The following is a 21,353-nucleotide window of genomic DNA, read 5'->3' as shown; positions in this document are numbered from 1 at the left end:
GACTAAACAATGTCGTTTGGCGGGCCCCGGGGGAAGAGCCTTCTCTGTGGCGGCCCCAGCCCTCTGGAACCAACTCCCCCCGGAGATTAGAATTGCCCCCACTCTCCCTGTCTTTCGTAAACTACTCAAGACTCATTTATACCACCAGGCATGGGGGAGTTGAGATATTCCTTCCCCTTAGGCCATTACAAGTTATGCATGGTATGTTTGTGTGTATGTTTGGTTTTATAAATAAGGGTTTTTAGTTTTTATTATTGGATTGTCACATGTTGTTTTTATCATTGTTGTTAGCCGCCCCGAGTCTACGGAGAGGGGCGGCATACAAATCCAATAAATTATTATTATTAAATTATTATTAAACATTAAAAAACACAGTACATAATCTTTCTCTTTGTTACATATTTGTCTACCTTTGGTATTGTACAGTGTCTTGAAATAGACAAAAACAACAACAACAGGAAGTGTGAAGAAAAAATAAAACAAGACAGAAAAAGAGAGATAAGTAGAAAACATATAAACATATAACAACTCCCCCCCTCACCCACGAACTGTCTGATGGACAGCTCTTTCTTTTATATATGTAAAAGGTGATAATATTCTTGAAGCAGCTAAAAATTGAAGATGAGTCCCCTCTACCCAATTGCGGGCCGGGATGAGTGGGTGAGGGTGAGGCAGCTGTGAGCCACCAGGGCAAGCGTTTGCTAAAATCCCGCTAATACACTACCTGAATGCTAACGGCATGAACGGTGCTGCGATGGGTACCCAAGATTTGTGCACGATGGGTGCCCAAGTTTTCTTCGCCGAGTTTTGAATTTTGGGGCTGAAGGAGAATGGGTATGGCACCACTCCATTGACTGACGTTTGCTCTCTGGAGTAGGGTGATAAGCCCAAGTTTCATCTCAAAATGGTTCAACTACTGTAATGCTCTCTACATGGGGCTACTTTGAAAAGTGTTCGGAAACTTCAGATCGCGCAGAATGAAGCTGCGAGAGCAATCATGGGCTTCCCAAGGTATGCCCATGTTACACCAACACTCTGCATTGGTTGCCGATCAATTTCCGGTCACAATTCAAAGTGTTGGTTATGACCTATAAAGCCCTTCATGACATCGGACCAGAATATCTCCGGGACCGCCTTCTGCCGCATGAATCCCAGCGACCGGTTAGGTCCCACAGAGTTGGCCTTCTCTGGGTCCTGTCGACTAAGCAATGTCGTTTGGCGGGACCCAGGAGAAGAGCCTTCTCTGTGGCGGCCCCGACCCTCTGGAACCAGCTCCCCCCAGATACCAGAGTTGCCCCCACCCTCCTTGCCTTTCACAAGCTCCTTAAAACCCACCTCTGTCGTCAGGCATGGGGGAATTGAAGTTTTTCCTTCCCCCTAGGCTTATAGAATTTATACATGGTATGTTTGTATGTATGAGTGGTTCTTTAAATTGGGGTTTTTTAGATTGTTTTTAATATTAGATTTGTTTACATTGTCTTTTTATATTGTTGTTAGCCGCCCCGAGTCTTCGGAGAGGGGCGGCATACAAATCAAATAAGTAAGTAAGTAAGTAAGTAAGTAAGTAAGTAAGTAAGTAAATAAGTAAATAAGTAAAATAAATAAAATAAATAAAATAAATAAAATAAATAAAATAAATAAAATAAATGACTGTCAATGTTGTGTGCTTCAGTGAGCATTTTGGGCACCCATCACAGCCGCGTTCATGTCCTCGGCATTCAGGTAGCGCATTACAGCGCGCACTTCGCCCTTGGAGGGAAACGGAATGAGGACACTCATCTCTAACCTTCCCCACCACGCCGGTCGATGATCTACTGACCCCTGGCACTGCTCGTTCTCTTCCGCTGGCTTCCCGCTACACAATAGGAATACCAACTTCCCCCGCGAACATTCCCCGCGAGAGCTACGTGCCTTGTAACCTGACTTTCTGGATAACCCTCGTACGTAGCCTCCATGCCTAACAAACTGAGATTAAAACATTTGGAGAGGAAAGTTATAAATGTCCGGATATCAGATGTGAAATTGACAAACTGGGTCAAATCCCAGCAGAAAAAGTACAGTCCAAAACAAGGCTATGCAGACGGATGCTTCTTTCTCACCACAGGGCACCTCCAAAAACATTTTTGACCCCCAACAAGGATAAAAGGAACTGAATAAATGACCCCAGCGTTTTAATCTTCTTTCTCTCCAACAATCTGCCCGGGTTCTTTTTCAATATCCCACCCCGATCTTTTGAAAGATTTCCTTCCGCTCAATTCCAAAGACACAAAAAACCCTACAAGCAAAGCGATATTCAAGTGGATTAATGTTTTTGAACGAGCTACAAAAGAGCTGAACTGGCCGTAAAAACCAGCAAAAAAAAGAATATTTTAAATGGCTTTTAGGAAGCTTACACGCCAGTTAGCCATAGAATGCGAGAAACTCATTGTATTGTCTGTTGACATTGTAGAATAACCAGTAAAAAAAAATCACTAATCTGCAGAATAAAGACAGATTTCCCCCTCCTAAAATCCAATATAGACTATTCCTTTCTTATTTCCTTTCTTTCTTCCCTTCTTTGCCTTCCTTCCTTCCCTTCTTTTCTTCTTCCTTCTTTCTTTTATTTCCTTCCTCCCTCCCTTCCTTCCTTCTTTCCTTCCTCCCTCCCGTCTCTTCTTTTCTTCCCTCCCTTTTCCTTCCTTCCTCTCTTCCATCTCTTCCTTTCTTCCCTCCCTCCCTCTTCCTTCCTTCCTCTCTCCCTTCCTTCCCCTTTTCCTTCCTTCCTCCCTTCCATCTCTTCCTTTCTTCCCATCTTCCTCCTTTTCCTTCTTTCCCTCCCTCCCTTCCTTTTCCTTCCTTCCTTCATTCATTCTCCCTCCCTTCCTCTCTCCCTTCCTTCCCTTTTTCCTTCCTTCCTCCCATCTCTTCCTTTCTTCCCTCCCTCTTCCTTCTTTTCCTTCTTTCCCTCCCTCCCTTTTCCTTCCTTCCTTCCTTCCTTCTTTCTCCTTCCCTTCCTCTATCCCTTTCCTTCCCTTTTTCCTTCCTTCCTCCCATCTCTTCCTTTCTTCCCTGCCTCTTCCTTCTTTTCCTTCTTTCCCTCCCTCCCTTCCTTTTTTCCTTCCTCCCTTCCTCCCTCCCTCCCTTCCATATCTTCCTTTCTTCCCTCCCCCTTCCTTCCTTCCTTCTTTCCTTCCTTCCTTTCCTTCCTCCCTCCCTCTCTTCCTCCCTCCCCTCCCTCCCCCCCCTCTCTCTTGTAGGAAAGTAAAACTTACATGACCGTCTTTGCAAACTTTATCCATGAACAGGCAGACTTCAGAGAATTATCTTTCGTTTGAGATGAGCAATTCTCGGGCTGGTGGCTGAGACATGCTCTCTGTCTCCTTCCTCGCAGTCACACAACTGGGAGGGTGAAGTGTCTCGTCCTTCCTTCCTTCCCTCCTTTCTCCCCCACCAGGGACCCACCCAGCTTCAACGTAGCCTTCCTTCGACGCTGCGCTACAAAGCGGAGTAGCGGCAGCCTAAACTCAAAGGTCTTCAATTCTTGTTGCGACAATCCTTGCGTAGCCATGGAGCCGTCGACCGAGACAGCATATTGGTGGATTATCCGTATGCGATTTTGCCCAGAGTTTTGGGGTTTTTAGAGAGTTATTTCTTTTTTAGTTCAAGTCTTCCTTTGGGCAAGTTGAATCTTTAGCTCCGGATTGAAACAATCCTGTAAAATCTTGTTGCTCTTCGCTGCTCCTGGGCGTGTAGCTGCATGTCCACAGGAGATTACAATCACACGCCAGTCGGAGCTGTTGCGTGCTCCCGTCGACTTGCTCGTTTTCTTCGCTCCGTTAAAATTTACGAGGTCTTCCTCCTTTCTGGCAGAACAGGATTCCTACCCAAAAAACATGGGTACCACACCTACTTGTTTAAAACCAGCAAGATCCGAAAGGTGGAGAAGAACGTGAATTGTATGGGGGTCGCCCACAAAGCAATGCACCACATTTTCTCCCCTCAGCCTACAGTAACGGTACGAATGCGAAACTTTAGATATACATTGTTTGAACTGTCAGGAGTGCGTGTGTAAATTTTGCGTTTCTTTGGACAGATAGAAACATAGAAACATAGAAGACTGACGGCAGAAAAAGGCCTAATGGTCCATCTAGTCTGCCCTTATACTATTTCCTGTATTTTATCTTACAATGGATATATGTTTATCCCAGGCATGTTTAAATTCAGTTACTGTGGATTTACCAACCACGTCTGCTGGAAGTTTGTTCCAAGGATCTACTACTCTTTCAGTAAAATAATATTTTCTCATGTTGCCTTTGATCTTTCCTCCAACTAACTTCAGATTGTGTCCCCTTGTTCTTGTGTTCACTTTCCTATTAAAAACACTTCCCTCCTGAACTTTATTTAACCCTTTAACATATTTAAATGTTTCGATCATGTCCCCCCTTTTCCTTCTGTCCTCCAGACTATACAGATTGAGTTCATTAAGTCTTTCCTGATACGTTTTATGCTTAAGACCTTCCACCATACCCTGATAAGACGGAGTGGCTGTGGGTTTTGCCTCCCAAGGACAATTCCATCTGTCCGTCCATCACCCTGGGGGGGGGGGGAATTATTGACCCAACTTGGGCGTCCTCCTCGATCCACAACTCACATTAGAGAAACATCTTTCAGCTGTGGCGAGGGGGGCGTTTGCCCAGGTTCGCCTGGTGCACCAGTTGCGGCCCTATTTGGACCGGGAGTCACTGCTCACAGTCACTCATGCCCTCATCACCTCAAGGCTTGACTACTGTAACGCTCTCTACATGGGGCTACCTTTGGAGAGTGTTCGGAAACTTCAGATCGTGCAGAATGCAGCTGCGAGAGCAATCATGGGCTTTTCTAAATACGCCCATGTTACTCCAACACTCCGCAATCTGCATTGGTTGCCGATCAGTTTCCGGTCACAATTCAAAGTGTTAGTCATTACCTATAAAGCCCTTCATGGCACCGGACCAGGATATCTGCGAGACCTCCTTCTGCCGCACGAATCCCAGCGGCCGGTTAGGTCCCACAGAGTTGGTCTTCTCCGGGTCCCGTCGACTAAATAATGTCGTCTGGCAGGACCCAGAGGAAGAGCCTTCTCTGTGGTGGCTCCAACCCTCTGGAATCAGCTCCCTCCAGAGATTAGAACTGCCCCCACCCTCCTTGCCTTTCGTAAACTCCTTAAAACCCACCTCTGTTGTGAAGCGTGGGGGAACTGAGACATCTCCCCCTGCCTATGTAGTTTTTGTGCATGGTATGACTGTATGTATGTTTTTTATATTGGGGTTCCTTGCTTTTTAGGCTCTTTAAATGTACTATTGTTATTTTAGATTCTAATTATTAGATTTGTCATTATATATTGTTTTTATCACTGTTGTGAGCCACCCCGAGTCTGCGGAGAGTGGCGGCATACAAATCTAATTAATAATAATAATAATAATAATAATAATAATAATAATAATAATAGCGTAGCTGCAGCAGTGTTTCAAAATGGCATCTGGAAGTGACGTCTGAACGCATAATAAGAGTCAGGTGCTCCGTCCCGGTAGAAAATTCCAGGATGTGCATGCAGCTGTGTATCCCCCGACGTGCTCACGCGAGATTTGGATTCTGCGCAAAATGAACTGTGAATTGACTGCCTTCGGTCAGAAATCACAAAAGTCACAAGTTTACCTCAAAATCTTCAAGTGAACGGGTGATGCTGAATCTCTTGGAGTAATGGACGTGTGCGCGAGCAAGATTTCAGCGATTCTGGGTGGTTTTTTGCTTCTGCGCATGCACGGAATCGCTGAAATCTCACTTGTGCACATGTCCATTACGTGTTGCGCATGCTCAGAAGCCAAATATCGTATCGATGGGTGCGTGGAGACCTGCTAGACACACATGCGTCCACAATGGCCTCGTGCAGTGCGCCGGTAGTGCTGAAGACAAGCATCTCTTCACTTCCGCGCACCATTTTCTAATATCGGAGGCTGCGTGACTGCCTGCCTGAGCACATGACTAGAGAATGGCGCGCAGCAGTTTCCAATTGCCGCATGCCGTTTTCTAACGTTGGAGAGATCATTGACTCCAACTCCCAGAATTCTCCAGCCAGCTCTGCTTTGAAGACCTCTGAGGTAAATCAACCAACCTGCGGTTACGCGTACTAAACATCACTAAGAAAACAGAACGTTAAGACTGAAAAATGAGGAACCAGGAAAGTGTAAAGTGACTTGAAGACAGAGTATACAGAAGCATCATATAACTTATATACCGTATATATATATGACGGTCTTGGTATATTCGGGTTTCTTCCCGTGTAGGATTTAGAAATTTCTGAATTGTTCTAGGACAGAAGCACCAGCCTGAAGATGACGAGTGGGACCTCGTTGAAACGTCGCCAGAAATTTCTAAATCCTACACGTGAAGAAACCCAAATATACCAAGACCGTCATACCTGTAGCCGTGAAAATCTACGAAAACAAATATATATATATATATATATATATATATATATATATATATATATATATATATATGTATGTTTAATAAAATAAACTATTCATAATACATCACCTACTTCATAAAATAAAGTTCTACATGTTTAAAATCTAAAAAATAAATAAATTTTGTATTATATCATTATGTAGAACACGGAGAAATGTTCCGTGGACATTTCTCATCTTCGCCATCTGGTTTCCAAAATTTAAATCAAATTCTCACGTTTCAATTTTTCACAAAATTAACCAATTACTAATACATACGTATCTCTTAATTTTCTATCCAATCATAAAATAAATTTAAATTTAGATAAAAGAGATTTTATTATTGTTTGCACTGATGTAATGTAACTTTTTTTTAGTAAGATGGACAGGAAGAATTTTTATTTAGATTTTTTTAGAATTGACAATGTTGTATAAAATTAATAGAAAATTTTAGATGAGGAGAGGTAAGAGCCTCCATCGAGTGAGTAATAACAAAAGAATTTTTTATATATGACTGATTTTGAGCATTGTTGTTGTGTTTATAACTATATATGGTTTCATTTTATGGTGGAGAAAATAATTTTTTTTCTACCCACAGAAGTATATTTTTGCTTAATTTTCTTGACTCAAAATGAACGGCGCATTGGACTGCCTTCCCTCCGAAATCACGAAAGTCACAAGTTTACCTCAAGATCCTCGAGCGAACGGGTGATGCTGAATCTCTTGGAGCGCCCAAATGATCGCCGAGCCGAAGAGTGATGGAAGAGTTGGACCAATCCGAAAGCGGCTCCAAATTTCGCGGCCTAAAAACGGTCACAAAAAACAGACATTGATTATTGGTTTCCGCCTTCGTTCTTTGGTATCTGTCTTGGTTACTTCCTTGAGGTGTTATTTTAAAGCCCGTCTCCTACGCACAAAAGGAGAAGAAAGTGTTGGGGCGCCGGAAGCATTCGTCAAAGCCAGTTTTGACCGATTTTTCCGGAACCTTTCTTGCAGCTAAGTGAATCACTGCGGTTGATAAACAGTTGTTAAACGAATCTGGTTTGACTTTGCCGGTCAGGTGGTCGCAAAAGGAGATCCGTGTGATCTTGGGAATCTAGCAATATATCAGGGTTCCATCGAAATCAACAGATTGACAGAGTTGGAAGGGACCTTATAGGTTATTTAGTCCAACCCAATAGTGGGTTGCTTCCGCTACGGGCCATACTATAGCTCTGGTAGCGAAAATGGAGCTGCGCGCATAGGTCCATGTCTCCAGCGCAGGCGGGCGTGTGTCCGACTGAGATTTTGCTTCTTCGCAAGAAACAAAATCTTGCGAAGGAATGCCTGTGTGTGTGAGATTTTGGCGGGATTTTTTGCTTCTGCGCATGCACAGAAACAAAAAAATCACCAAAATTTTGTGCACGTCCCTTCGCGAGATTTTGCTTCCTGCTTATGAGCAGAAGCAAAATCTCACGAGTGGTTGCATGCACACCGAAGACACAGAGATGTGCCCGCAGCACACTGGTAGCGGCACAGAACGACAACCCTCCCGGTCCAACTGTGAGTAGAGACTGCCTGTCCAGATAGAGCCGCAACTGGCACATCAGGTGAACCTGGGCAAATGTCCCCCTTGCCATTGTCAAAAGATTCATTCATTCATTCATTCATTCATTCATTCAATTTTTATGCCGCCCTTCTACTTAGACTCAGGGCGGCTTACAACATGTTAGCAATAGCGCTTCTTAACAGAGCCAGCATATTGCCCCCGACAATCCGGGTCCTCATTTTACCCACCTCGGAAGGATGGAAAGCTGAGTCAACCTTGCGCCGATGATGAGATTTGAACCACTAACCCTCAGATCTACAGTCAGTTTCAGTGGCCTGCAGTACAACACTCTACCTGCTGCGCCACCCCGGCTCAGATGGTGTTCTAAAATGGTGTTTGAACATTTTTAGCAACCGGTTCTCTTCCGAGTGGCTGGGTGGGTGTGGGCATGGTGGGAGTGGCCTATTTGGCCTCCTGCATCACTGGGACGTGGGATGTTTTTGCCCTCCCCGAGCTCCATAGAGTTTCCTTGAGCCTCTGGCAGGGCGAAAACAGCCTCTCCTGGACTACGGAGGCCCTCCAGAGGCAAAAAACGGAACAATTTCTAGACTTCTGCAATGCTCATTTTTCATCCTCCCAGAGCTTCCGCGCGGCCCTGCGCTTACCTGGCATCAAAAGGAGGCCGCGTGGAGACACCTAGGAGGGGAGGGCAGGGTGGGCAGGGTCAGCCAGTCCTTGCAACAGTATCGGGTTGCTTCCCGGCACGTGCCACACTGCGCACCTGTAGTGAAAATGGAACTTCTCCGTATTGCCGTGATGTATGTTAGTATAGGTTTTTTTTTTAAATTTTAAATATTTTAATTAATTGGATTATGTATTGGATTGTTTTTCACTTGTTGTGAGCTGCCCCGAGTCTTCGGAGAGGGGCGGCTTACAAATCCAAATAATAAATAAATAAATAAATGAGCGCGCAAACATCCCAGCGAGATTTTGCATGTGAGATTTCGGCAACTTTTTCTTTCTGCGTCTGTATCGTACATCATACGTTCTTTCATGTGCAGAAACAAAAAATGCCAAAATCGCATGTGCAGAAACAAGATCTCGCTGGCACGCATGTGCGTGCACGTCGGCGACCCAAAGCTATGCCTGCCTTGGAACTACCGGTTCGGCGAACCAGATGTAAAATTAGCTTCTGGTCCAGCTCACGTGAGCTTGGAGGGGAAAAAATCACCAACCGTCATAAATACGAATCAGTTGCCAAGCATCCGGATTTTGATCCCATGACTTGATGGGGATGCTGCGAAGGTCGTAACTGAAAAATGCTCGCAAGACCCATTTTTCAGGCTTGCTGTAACACTGAACCGTCACTAAATGAATTTTGTTAAGTCGGGGACTAGGTATGTTGCCCTCAAACCATCTGGGTCCCCATTTTACAGAGCTCGGAAGGGTGGAAACCTGAGTCACCCATGAGCCCATCAGGATCGAACTACTGGCAGTCGATAGAGTTAGCCTGCAATGCTGCATCCTATTCTATTCCTTCTACTGGGAAGGAAAGAAGGGAGGGAGGGAGGGAGGAAGGGAGGGAGGGAGGGAGGAGAATGGAGGAGAAGAAAGGAAGGAATGGAAAGGGAGGGGAAGGAAGGAAGGCAAGGAGGAAGTCAGGAGAAGGAAGGAAAGAAGGAAGAGGAAGGGAGGAGAAGAAAGGAAGGAAGGAAGGAAGGAAGGAAGGAAGGAAGAGGAAGGGAGGGAGGAAGGAAGTATTGGAAAAAAGGGACTCATTGTATGAAATAGTCCAGAGATACTTGCTGATGCACAAACGCTAACACAACTGCATAATCTTACATCAAGTTCTTTCTTGTTGTGCAATTATACTGCCCAATCTTTGTTGTTTCCATTTGCAATGTTTCAAGTTCTTTGTCGATGCAAAATTAGCGGCAGCTGGGACTTGTTTAGCGTTGGACGCACCAGCAAAGTAAATTTTCTTAATTGCAGGGTTTCCGTTCTATTTTTAAACAATGGAATCTAAAAATGCTCTTTATTACGGGGTGCCGTCAATTCGAGAGAGTGTAAGGCAAACAAAACCCTTTTTTTTTCCTGAAACAGTTAACGCTTGAAATAGCAGCCCTGCTTTTATTTCGTCCGACCTCACCGCCAAACATTCACGCTCGCCATTATGTCGCCTCTCTTTTGCAACTCTGAGCACGCAAATGGGTTGGATCCAGATTTAGGCCTGTACATTTGGTCAGGAACAAATTATCCCAAAGTTTTTTTCAGGAGGTGATTGGACTTTCTGGTTTTTTTCTTTTGAAGATGTTTCGCTTCAAAATGGGTGAACAGTGCGGTCAGGCGGTAGGGAAAGCAAGTAGAATACCTGGTTGCATAGTTACAAGTATAACAAGCAGAAAGAGGGAGATTGTGATCCCTCTGTAGGGAGCGCTGGTGAGACCCCATTTGGAATAATACTGTGTCCAGTTCTGGAGACCTCACCTACAAAAAGATATTGATCAAATTGAACGGGTCCAAAGGCGGGCGACCAAAATGGTGGAAGGTCTTAAGCATAAAACTTCGCAGGAAAGACTTTAATGAATTCAATCTGTATAGTCTGGAGGACAGAAGGGAAAGGGGGGACACGATCGAAACATTTAAATATGTTAAAGGGTTAAATAAGGTTCGGGAGGCAAGTAGTATTTAATAGGAAAATGAACACAAGAACAAGGGGGCACAATCTGAAGTTAGTTGGGGGAAAGATCACAAGCAACGTGGGAAAATATTATTTGATTGAAAGAGGAGTAGATGCTTGGAACAAACTTCCAGCACACGTGGTTGGTAAATCTACAGGAACTGAATTGCCTGGTGCACCAGTTGCGGCCCTATCTGGACAGGGAGTCACTGCTCACAGTCAGGAAAGACTTAATGAACTCAATCTGTATAGTCTGGAGCAGCGTTTCCCAACCGGTGTGCCACGGCACACTAGTGTGCCGCGAGACACGGGCAGGTGTGCCGTGAAGCTTCTAGGGAAGCTCCAGCTGGGCGGGGCGCTGCCGGCGCAAACCTGCTGGGCCCCAGAGGAGGAAGGCAGGAAAAAGGAGAGCTTAATTCTTCCGTTCCGCGTAAGGAGCTGGGCGTTGGAGTTTGGGGTGGGGAGCGATGAAAGTGCGGAGGCCGGCTCCGCGGCTGCCCCCACCCCCCAGTGCCTCCGCTCCCCTCGCGCCCCTGGCTACTCGCCGCTGACGCCCACCCGCCCGATCTGCCCCTTTCTCCAGCTCCTCCCGCAGTGTTGGCTGCAACGGCGGTGAGCGCTCGGAGAAAACCTTCTCACAGCGGAGGTCGGAGAAGGTTCTTTGGAACGTCGGGGGTGCAGGCGTGCGCACGCCCTATCCCCCAGCCAGCCTACCCAGAAAAAGCTTTGCCGGCCTCCACAAAGAAGAAAGGAAGAGAGAGAAGGAAAGGAAGAGAGAGAAAGAGATAGCAAGAGAGAAAGAATGAGAGAGAGAGGAGAAAGAAAGAAAGAGACAGCAAGAGGGGGGAAGGAGGGAGAGAGAAAGAGAGCAAAAGAGAGAGGAAGGAAGGAAGAAAGAAAGAGATAGCAAGAGAGACAGAATGAGAGAGAGAGAGAAAGAAAGAGACAGCAAGAGGGGGGAAGGAGGGAGAGAGAAAGAGAGCAAAGAGGAAGGAAGGAAGAGAGAAAGAATGAGAGAAAGAGACAGCAAGAGAGACAGAATGAGAGAGAGAGAGAAAGAGAAAGAAAGAAAGAAGGAAACAGCAAGAGGGGGGAAGGAGGGAGAAAGAGCAAAAGAGAGAGGAAGGAAGGGAGAAAGAAAGAGATAGCAAGAGAGACAGAATGAGAGAGAGAAAGAAAGGAAAGAAAGAAAGAGACAGCAAGAGGGGGGAAGGAGGGAGAGAGAAAGAGCAAAAGAGAGAGGAAGGAAGGGAGAAAGAAAGGGATGGAGAGAAAGAGGGAGGGAGAGAGAAATAGAGCGAAAGGGAGGAAGAGAGATTTTTTTGTCCAAACTTTTTTGGCCCCCCCTCCCCCCGCTCAATGTTCCCCAGGATTTTGAAAATGTGAATAATGTGCCGCGGCTCAAAAAAGGTTGGGAAACACTGGTCTGGAGGACAGAAGGAAAAGGGGGGACACGATCGAAACATTTAAATATGTTAAAGGGTTAAATAAGGTTCAGGAGGGAAGTAGTTTTTAGTAGGAAAATGAACACAAGAACAAGGGGGGGCACAATCTGAGGTTAGTTGGGGGAAAAGATCAGAAGCCACGTGAGAAAATATTATTTGACTGAAAGAGTAGTAGATGCTTGGAACAAACTCCCAACAGACGCGGTTGGTAAATCCAGAGTCACTGAATTTAAATATGCCTGGGATAAACATAGATCCATTGTAAGATAAAATACAGGAAATAGTATAAGGGCAGACTAGATGGACCATGAGGTCTTTTGCTGCCGTCAATTTTCTATGTTTCTACGTTTCCCGTCCAAGAAGTTTCTTCTCTGACTGGATGCTCCTACCAGAGAGCTGGTCTTTTGCATCCTTTTTACAGGGTCATTGACATCACTTGGAGGTTTATCCGTGTCTTCAGGATCACCTGACTCAGAGACAGCATTGGGTTCCTACCTGGACGGGGGGACACGGAGTTCCAGTAGCAAAAACAGAGCTGTGCGCGTAGCTCCAGGTGACCGGCAGGCGGGAGTGCACGTCGGTGTGAGATTTTTGCTTCTGTGCATGCGGCAGGAAGCAAATTCTCGTGAGAGTATACGCGGGTGGGCAAGATTTGGGCGATTTTCAGTGATTTTTCGCAGAAGCAAAAAAAAATCTTGCACGCCTGCGTGTCTTCTCGTAGTATTTGCTTTTTGCGCATGTGCAGAAGCCAAATCTCGCTCCAACGCATGCCTGCTTGCTGGTCATCCCAAGCTGCACGCACATCTGTACCAGTAGAGGAGGTAAGTTGCAACCCCTGCCTGGTCAGAGGTGGCATTCAGCCAGTTCAGATGAGTTCGGGCAAACTGGTAGCAGTGGACTGGAAGCAGCGAACTGGTAGCGGCGACTACAGCGGGGCCCAGTTATCTGCCCGGACCTAATGCCACCGTATTTAGCCACGTTCTCTCTCTCTCTGTCTCTCTCTCGTCCATCTACCTACCTACTTATCCATCCATCCATCCATCCTACCCTTCTCTCTCTTCACCCTCCTTGCCTTTCACAAACTCCTTAAAACCCACCTCTGCCGTCAGGCATGGGGGAACTGAACATCTCCCCCTTGCCCATGTTGTTTTGGTGTTAGATTGATTGTGTGCTTGTTTTCTATTATTCTGGGGTTGTTTTCTATGAATTTTTTAGCTTAACATTGTAATTGGATTGGTGGGTATTGGATTTGTTATTATGTATTGTTTTTACTCTGTTGTGAGCCGCCCCGAGTTTGCGGAGAGGGGCGGCATATAAATCCAATAAATCTAATCTAATCTAATCTCTGTCTCTATCTTTCCTATCTTTCCTATCTATCTATCTATCTATCTATCTATCTATCTATCTATCTACCTATCTACCTATCTACCTATCTATCTATCTATCATCTACTATTTCTCTCTACCTCTCTCTTTTTATAATCTATCAATCTTACACCTCTCTCTCTCATCTTTCTAATCTATCTATCTATCTATCTTCTATCTATTGTTCATCTATCTATCATTCATCTACCTACCTACCTATCCATCCATCCTACCCTTCTCTGTGTGTGTGTGTGTGTGTGTGTCTCTCTCTCATCCATCATCCATCCATCTATCCTACCTACCTATCCATCCATCCTACTCTCTCTGTCTCTCTGTCATCCATCTATCCATCCATCCACCTACCCACCCACCCACCCACCCATCCATTTCTATTTCTCATCTATCTATCTATCTATCTATCTATCTATCTATCTATCTATCTATCTATCTATCTATCTATCTATCTACCTACCTACCTACCTACCTACCTACCTACCTACCTACCTACCTACCCACCTAACCTGTCTGAAAATAAAAAGAAAGCACATTTGTGTTGAGGATTATGCGCATTTCCTTAAGAAGCATACCTTCTTGTCCTCTTTGGGCAATCTGAAGCCATGTTGCGAATCCAAGCGATCCTCCCTCTGAAATTCTTTCTCCGCCACTTCTTTCTTTGGGGACAGGAGAAGAGGTGCGCCAAAGGTGCCGCCGACCTTGTATCTGTCCGCCGGGATTTTGCTCATGGGAGGTGGAAGCGTCCCACAATTGACGCTTGACCAGCCATCAGTAGAATCCGTGTACGACTCTTGGTCGCTCAGGCATCCGTGCTGCCAGTCTTTCAAGATGTGAGAAGGCAACCACCGCTGATGGTCCGCGGGGTTCTTCTGACCCGGCGGGGGTCCTGAGGTTTTGGACGAAGCCCCCGGAACTTCAACGTGAACCGAAGGCACCAGAAATTTACTTAGGTTCTGAGATTTGTCGTTCTGGAACGTGGGTCCCGATCCTACCTTTTCTTGCTCGTGACCGAAACTCCAGAGGGAAGTTTGAACCCTGTTTATCGGACTGCCCTGTAGGTTGCTGAGCGGGTGTTTGTTGGAGTTGCTTCCTAAATCGACGACCAACACCCGACTCTTTTCCTCCTGGTTGACGTTGCTGATCCCGCTGTCGCTGTTACTGCTCATGCTGTTGTTCCGGCGGGCGTCCGCTTCTCCATCCAGGAAGGCCCTGGCCCTCACCCCCTCGATGAAATCTCCCATGTCCCTGTACAGGACGGAGACAAACTGCAGGACAGGGAGAGATGACAAAGGGAATTCGAGGCAGCCGTCTGTATCTGGATCGGCCGTGCATTCCAATCCGAACCGTCGGGCGATGCCCTGATGAATTTTATGACTGAAGAGTTCCGGGTCCACCATAAAGACGTGACAGGATGTCCTCAGGACCGCGTCATTCTCTGAAGCTAAACTTGCCTCCTCAACGCTCTGCATGGTGACCAGTCCGAAAAACCTTTTGTCGTCGGGACAGAGTGCGCTGAAGGCCAGCTTCTCGGCTGGGTAGGTGGCAATCACGGCGGAAGGGTTTGTGCGCAACTGAATGGCGTCGTGCATGATCCTCATGGCCACCAACGAATGGATCCTTTGCTCGGCCCGAAGGCGGCGTATGCAGCCCCGGATGGCCTGCAAGCTGTCGTACTCCAGATTTGAGCTGGAGGAAGGAAGCTCAATGGATCCCAGGTAGCCCACAACCATGGCCACGTTTAAAACGCTCGCGTCGATTCCGCAGCATTCCTGGTCCTCCGGTTCATCTCGAAAAACCGAGTCGTGGTTCAAAGCCTGGGGCCGGTCCTCATTGTATGCCACAAGGGGTTTAACGCTCTCAGGGGGAAGTTGTGTTTCCCACGCGGTCCCCTCACGAACAGATCTTTCCTTTCGTTTTGGAGCCTGCGTATCGCTAGCGCAAATATTAGAATTTTCAAGGATCATGTTGAAAATTTCACCGGATTGCATTTCCTCGACCACTTTCACTGCCCGGTTTATTCCCGGGCCTTTCAGATCAAGTTTGGTCTTTGGCCACCCCTTGCCGTCGTTTTCATCCTCGCTGGAACAAGCTTCCGCATGGCCGAACCCTTCGGCAATGACCATCTGCAAAACCCCGGAGCATTTGCCGATCAGCTTCACCACGTCTTCGTGGGAGGCCCATTTCACGTTGATTTCGTTGATGGTGAATATTTTATCGCCTGCCTTCAGTCCCACGTAATCGGCAGGGCTTCCTTTCAAAACCGAATTCAGGACACAGGGAGATTGGCCCGAAAGAGTGAACCCGTATCCCGCTCTCCCTCGGGCAATTTCGACGTTTCGGATGCTGGAGCTGTGAGCGCGTAGCCGGCGTTTCGGTTTCTCTCCTGGTCTGTACATGCTGGGATTTGGGCGGGCCGGAAAAACCTCTCTCCAGAGTTACATTTTTGTGGGCTATCGAGTCTGCATCTTCCCTTGTCCTAAAGGGGGGAAAAAGAACATCCCAAAAAAAGAGGTTGAGACTTTGGAAAAATAGATAATAGAATTCTTTATTGGCCTCAAGGCTCGATTACTGCAATGTGCTCTACATGGGGCTATCTTTAAAGAATGTTCGGAGACACAAGTTAGTTCAGAATGCAGCTGCGAGAGCTGCTATGGCCCTACCCAAATACAACTATATATCGTCACTGAATGCAATTTAAAGTGTTGGTTATTACCTATATGCCTACCTTCTGTCCTTCCTGTTTGCTTTTCCTTCCTTCCTTCACACTATCTCTTTTCTTTCTTTCTTTTGCTCTCTTCTTCTTTTCCCCTTCATTCCTTTCCTCTCTACTCCTCCCTTTCCCTCTCCCTTCCCTCCTCTCCTTCTTGTTTTCTTCCCTCCCTTTCCCTTTTTTGCTTTCTTCCCTTTACCTTCCTTCCCTTTTTACCCCTCTCTTTCCTACCTTCTCTCTTCCCGTCCTATCCTTTTTCCTTTCTTTTGCTCCTACCCTCCCTTTATCTTCTTTTCTTCCCTTTCTACCCCCTCCTTCCTGTTTTTCCTTCTCTCTTTCCTTTTCATTTTCACTCTCCTTCCGTTGTCTGTTCTTTTTTCCTTCCTCTTTTCTTTCCTTCTCTATTTCACTTTCCCTCCCTTTTTCTTTCTCCCCTATCCCTCCCTCCCTTCCGCCTCCCTGTTTTTCCTTCCTTCCTTTCCTCCTTCCTTCCTTCCTTCTCTCCCTCACTCTCTTTTCCCTTTCTTTCATTCTCTCCCTCCTCTCTCTATCCCTCCCTCCTTTCCTCCCTCGCTTCCATCCTCCCTGGTTTTCCTTCCTTTCCTCCTTCCTTCCTTTTGCTCCTTCTATTTTCCTTCCTTCCTTCTCTTCCTCTTTTCCTTCCTCCCCCCCTCTATCTCCCCCTTCTTTCCTCCCCTGCTTCCATCCTCCCCGTTTTTTCCTTCTCTCTCTCCTTCCCTTTTCTTTGCTCTCTTCTCTTACCCCTCCTTCCCTCTGAAGACGGACAGACATTGGCATGCCAGACGGGAGACTTTGGAGCCCACCCTGCTGAGGTGGCCTGGAGCAGTGGCCACCCCTGGCCGGGTCAAATGGGGCCGGCCAGACTTGTGAATCTTGGGAAACGAGTTCAAGAAAGGCACCACACCTGTGAGCAATTATCAAAGGGCTTTCTTGAGCATTGCCGAAGGGAGGCAGGGATCAAAGGCATTTTAAATGTGCAGCTATTATTCGCGAGTAATGATTAGTTCTCAGACTGATAGCTCCGGAGAAGGGGCAGTAATAACGAAGAACAATACAAATGCAAGGAATGGTATTATGAAAGGAAAATAATAGGATAGAACAACAAGATTGGCGAAAATATACCCAAATTCAAATCAGATTTGTTGGAAATGCAAAAAAAGAAAAGAAAAGGCAGGCACCTTTTTTCATATGTGGTGGATGTGTCCCAAAACTAAAGCATCCTGGAGGGAAATATATAAATGGATAAAGGAAATAATAGACATAACAATTGAATATACCATATTTTTCAGAGTATAAGATGCACCTTAATTTTGGGGGAAGAAAATAGGGAAAAGAATCTGCTTATTCATCTGCTAACATCCTTAGTCTGGTCAGTTTCAGCACATTTATTTTATTTTAAGAATGAGGACAAGTTTGAACAATACCAAATCCAAAAGCCCTTAGACTTATATACCGCTTCACAGTTTACAGAATCAGCCTCTTGCCTCCAACAATCTGGGTCCTCATTTGACCCACCTTGGAAGGATGGAAAGCTGAGTCAACTTTGAGCAGGTCAAGATCGAACCGCAGGCAGTTGGCAGAGTTAGCATTCTAATCACAAGGGAGGGAGGGAGGGAGAGAGGAAGGGAAGAAGGGAATACACAAGGAAGGAAGGAAACAAGGAAACAAGGAATGAACAAAGGAAGAAAAGAATGGAGGGAGGGAAAAAGAAGGAAATAAACAAGGAAGGGAGGAAAGATATAAACAAGGAAGGAAGGGTAGCAATGAGGGAGGGAAGGAGGAACAAAGGAAAGGAGGGAGGAAAAAGAAAGGAAAAAAGAAGGGAAGAAATAAGGGAGGGAAGAAATAAGGAAGGAAAGAAGGGAGGAAATAGGAAAGGAAGGAAGGAAAGGAAACAGGAAGGGACAGGGGGAGGGAAAAGGAAAGAAACAAAAAGGAAGAAAATAAACAAGGAAGGCAGGGAGGAGATAAACAAGGAAGGAAGGAAGGAAATAAGGAAGGAGATAAACAAGGAAGGAAGGAAGGAACAAACGAATGAACAAATGAAGGAAGAAAAGAATGGGGGGAGGGGAAAAAGAGGGAAGGAAACAAAAAGGAAGCAACAAAGGAAACAAGGGAGGAAGGAAGGAAATAAGGAAGGAGATAAACAAGGAAGAAAGGAAGGAACAAACGAATGAACAAATGAAGGAAGAAAAGAATGGGGGGAGGGGAAAAAGAGGGAAGGAAACAAAAAGGAAGCAACAAAGGAAACAAGGGAGGAAGGAAGGAAGGAAATAAGGAAGGAGATAAACAAGGAAGGAAGGAACAAACGAATGAACAAACAAAGGAAGAAAAGAATGGAGGGAGGGAAAAAAGAGGGAAGGAAACAAAAAAGAATGAACAAAGGAAATAAGGAAGGGAAGAAGGAAATCAGGGAGGGAGGGGGGAAAGGAGGGAGAGAAAAGGAAGGAAACAAGAAGGGAGGAAATAAGGGAGGGAAGAAATAAGGAAGGAAAGAAGGGAGAAAATAAACAAGGAAGGAAGGAAACAGGAAGGGAGGGAAAAGGAAAGAAACAAAAAGAAAGGAAATAAACAAGAAAAAAGGAAGGAAGGGAGGAGATGAAGAAGGAAACAAGGAAGGAAGGAAGGAAGGAAGGAAGGAAGGAAGGTCAATAGCAATAGACGCTGTGTGTTGCCGTCTCCAGGCGCAGGCACTGAAAGATTTAAAATCCAGGCTGTCCAAGGTGTGCCATGGAAACGCCGATCATGGCAACAAAGCCAAACCAAAAAAGCCGGCTAACCGAAGCCAACCGAAGTTTTTGTCAGTGCCTCCAGCAAGGATTCTGTTCTTTCGCTCAGCCCAGCCAAAGATTCGGGGAAGCCGACAGGCAGGCAAAGCAGCCTTGCAAGACAGCGAAGTCCTCGACTTGCGATGGGTTCGTTTAGCGACCGTCCGCAGTGACCCCGGCCATGATCGCCGCGGCCATCCCCCGCAGTCGCGTCGTCAAAATTCGGACCCTTGGTGGCGCAACTGACCTCTACGACGGTGGCAATGAGTCGTATTTACGAATGGTAGCGGTGTCCCGAGGCCGCTTCGCTCAACAACTGGGCGACTGACTTAAGCAGCCGCCAGGAAAACGGTCGTAAAATGGGGAAAAGCTCCCTTAGCTGATGTCTCACTCAGCAACGGAAATCAGGGCCTCTGTTGTGGTCGTACTTGCCCACCAAAAGCTGCGCCCACCGCCGGGGTGCGGCCAGGACCCTGGGCCACTCTGAGGGGGGAAAGATAAAGGGCGAGGAGAGGAGGGGAAGGGGCAAGAGAGGGGAGGGCGAAGCAGGAGGAAAGGCAAAGGGCAGGGAAAGAATACATGGAAGGGGGGAACGGAAGAATAGAAAAGAATGAAAGAGGAACAGAAGGGAGGGAAAGGAAGATAAAAGCAGAAAGGGGAAGGGAAGGAAAAAAAGAGTGAAAGAGTGAATGAAAGGAGGAAGATAGGGATAAAGAAAGAAAGTGGAAGAAAGACAAGAGAGAGCGAAAGAGTGAAAGAAAGAAGAGAGAGAAAGAAAGAAAGAAAGAAAGAGTGAAAGAAAGAATGGAAGAAAGACAGGAGAGAGAGTGAGTGAGTGAAAGAAAGAAAGAAGAGAGGGAGAGACAAAGAAAGTCAAGAGGCAAAAACACCCAGAGAAAGAGACAGAGTGAGAAAGAAAGAAAGTGGAAGAAAGACGAGAGAGAGTGAAAGAAAGAAGGGAGAGAGAGAAAGACAAGAGAGAGAGAGAGAAAGAATGAGTTAAAGAAAGAAAGAAGAGAGAGAGAAGGAAAGAAAGTCAAGAAAGAGGGAAAGACACACACAGAGAGACAGAGTGAGAAAGAAAGTGGAAGAAAGATGAGAGAGAGAGAGTGAAAGAAAGAAGTGAGAGAGAGAAAGAAAGAAAGAGAAAGAAAGAGTGAAAGGAAGGAGAGAGAGAAAGAAAGAAAAAGTGGAAGAAAGAGAGCGAAAGAAAGAAAGAAAAAGTGGAAGAAAGAGAGCAAAAGAAAGAAGAGAGAGGGGAAAAGAAAGTCAAGAAAGACACACACACACACACAGAAACAGACAGAATGAGAAAGAAAGAAAGTGGAAGAAAGGTGAGAGAGAGTGAAAGAAGAGAAGGAAAAAGAAAGTCAAGAAAGTGGGAAAGACACGCACACAGAAAGAGACAGAGTGAGAAAGTAAGAAAGTGGAAGAAAGATGAGAGAGTGAAAGAAAGAGAGAGTGAGATAGATAGAGTGAGTGAAAGAAAGAAAGAAAGGAGGGAGAGAGAAAGAAAGTCAAGAAAGTGGGAAAACAGAGAGAGAGAGAGAGAGAGAGAGAGAAAGATGAGAGACAGTGAAAGAGAGAGAGAGAGTGAGTGAGTGAAAGAAAGAAAGAAGAGAGGGAGAGAGAAAGTCAAGAAAGTGGGAAAGACACACAGAAAGAGACAGAGTGAGAAAGTAAGAAAGTGGAAGAAAGATGAGAGAGTGAAAGAAAGAGAGAGTGAGATAGAGTGAGTGAAAGAAAGAAAGAAAGGAGGGAGAGAGAAAGAAAGTCAAGAAAGTGGGAAAACAGAGAGAGAGAGAGAGAGAGAGTGAGAAAGAAAGAAAGATGAGAGAGAGTGAAAGAGAGAGAGTGAAAGAAAGAAGAGAGGGAGAGAGAAAGTCAAGAAAGTGGGAAAGACACACACAGAAAGAGACAGAGTGAGAAAGAAAGAAAGTGGAAGAAAGACGAGAGAGAGACAGAGTTAAAGAAAGAAGAGAGGGAGAGAGAGAGAAAGTCAAGAAAGAGAGAAAGACACAGAGAAAGAGACAAAGTGAGAAAGAAAGAAAGAAAAAGAAAGAAAGAAAGAAAAGAGAAGGAAGAGGCCAGATGCCCTCGCAGAGGCCCCACGGGGGCGACAGGCCAGAGGGCCGCCCCTCCCCTCCCCTTCTCCCGGAGAAGCGACGCTCCTTCTTCCCCAGGAGGGAGGGTCGCCCCCGCCCCCCGCCCGCCCTTTGTCCGCCGCCGCAGCTCACCTTCTTCCCCTCAGCCTCTTCGGCCACCGCCGCCGCCTCCCTCGGCCCCCACCCCCGGTTGCCAAGGGCGACGCGCGCCGCCGCTGCCAATCATCCGCCCGCCCGCCCTCGTGGCAGCATA

The 21,353-nt window shown here is 46.2% G+C and overlaps 1 protein-coding gene across 4 annotated transcripts in view; it reads right to left on the bottom strand.

Moving 5' to 3' along the window:
- The window catches only part of RGS12 (regulator of G protein signaling 12), a 77,871-nt gene extending 56,582 nt beyond the window's left edge, over nt 1-21,289 (bottom strand). For 2 of the 4 annotated variants that reach the window (XR_011559575.1, XM_070756991.1), the window contains exons 1-3: nt 21,233-21,289; nt 14,069-15,972; nt 7,151-7,267 (exon numbers count right to left, since the gene is read on the bottom strand). Coding sequence is in view for 3 of the 4 variants with exons in the window: in XM_070756991.1 (XP_070613092.1) it covers nt 7,151-7,267; nt 14,069-15,892 (1,941 nt within the window). In the remaining variant the exon portion in view is untranslated. Of the gene's footprint in view, nt 1-7,150; nt 7,268-14,068; nt 15,973-17,742; nt 17,996-19,242; nt 19,623-21,232 lie in introns of those variants that run through there. The other 2 variants (XM_070756993.1, XM_070756992.1) reach the window with 2 other exon arrangements.
- Nucleotides 21,290-21,353: the final 64 nt, after the last annotated feature.

Source organism: Erythrolamprus reginae, chromosome 7 (genome assembly GCF_031021105.1).
Source record: "Erythrolamprus reginae isolate rEryReg1 chromosome 7, rEryReg1.hap1, whole genome shotgun sequence".
Taxonomy (NCBI): Eukaryota; Metazoa; Chordata; class Lepidosauria; order Squamata; family Dipsadidae; genus Erythrolamprus; species Erythrolamprus reginae.
This window is presented reverse-complemented; position numbering and strand designations above follow the sequence as displayed.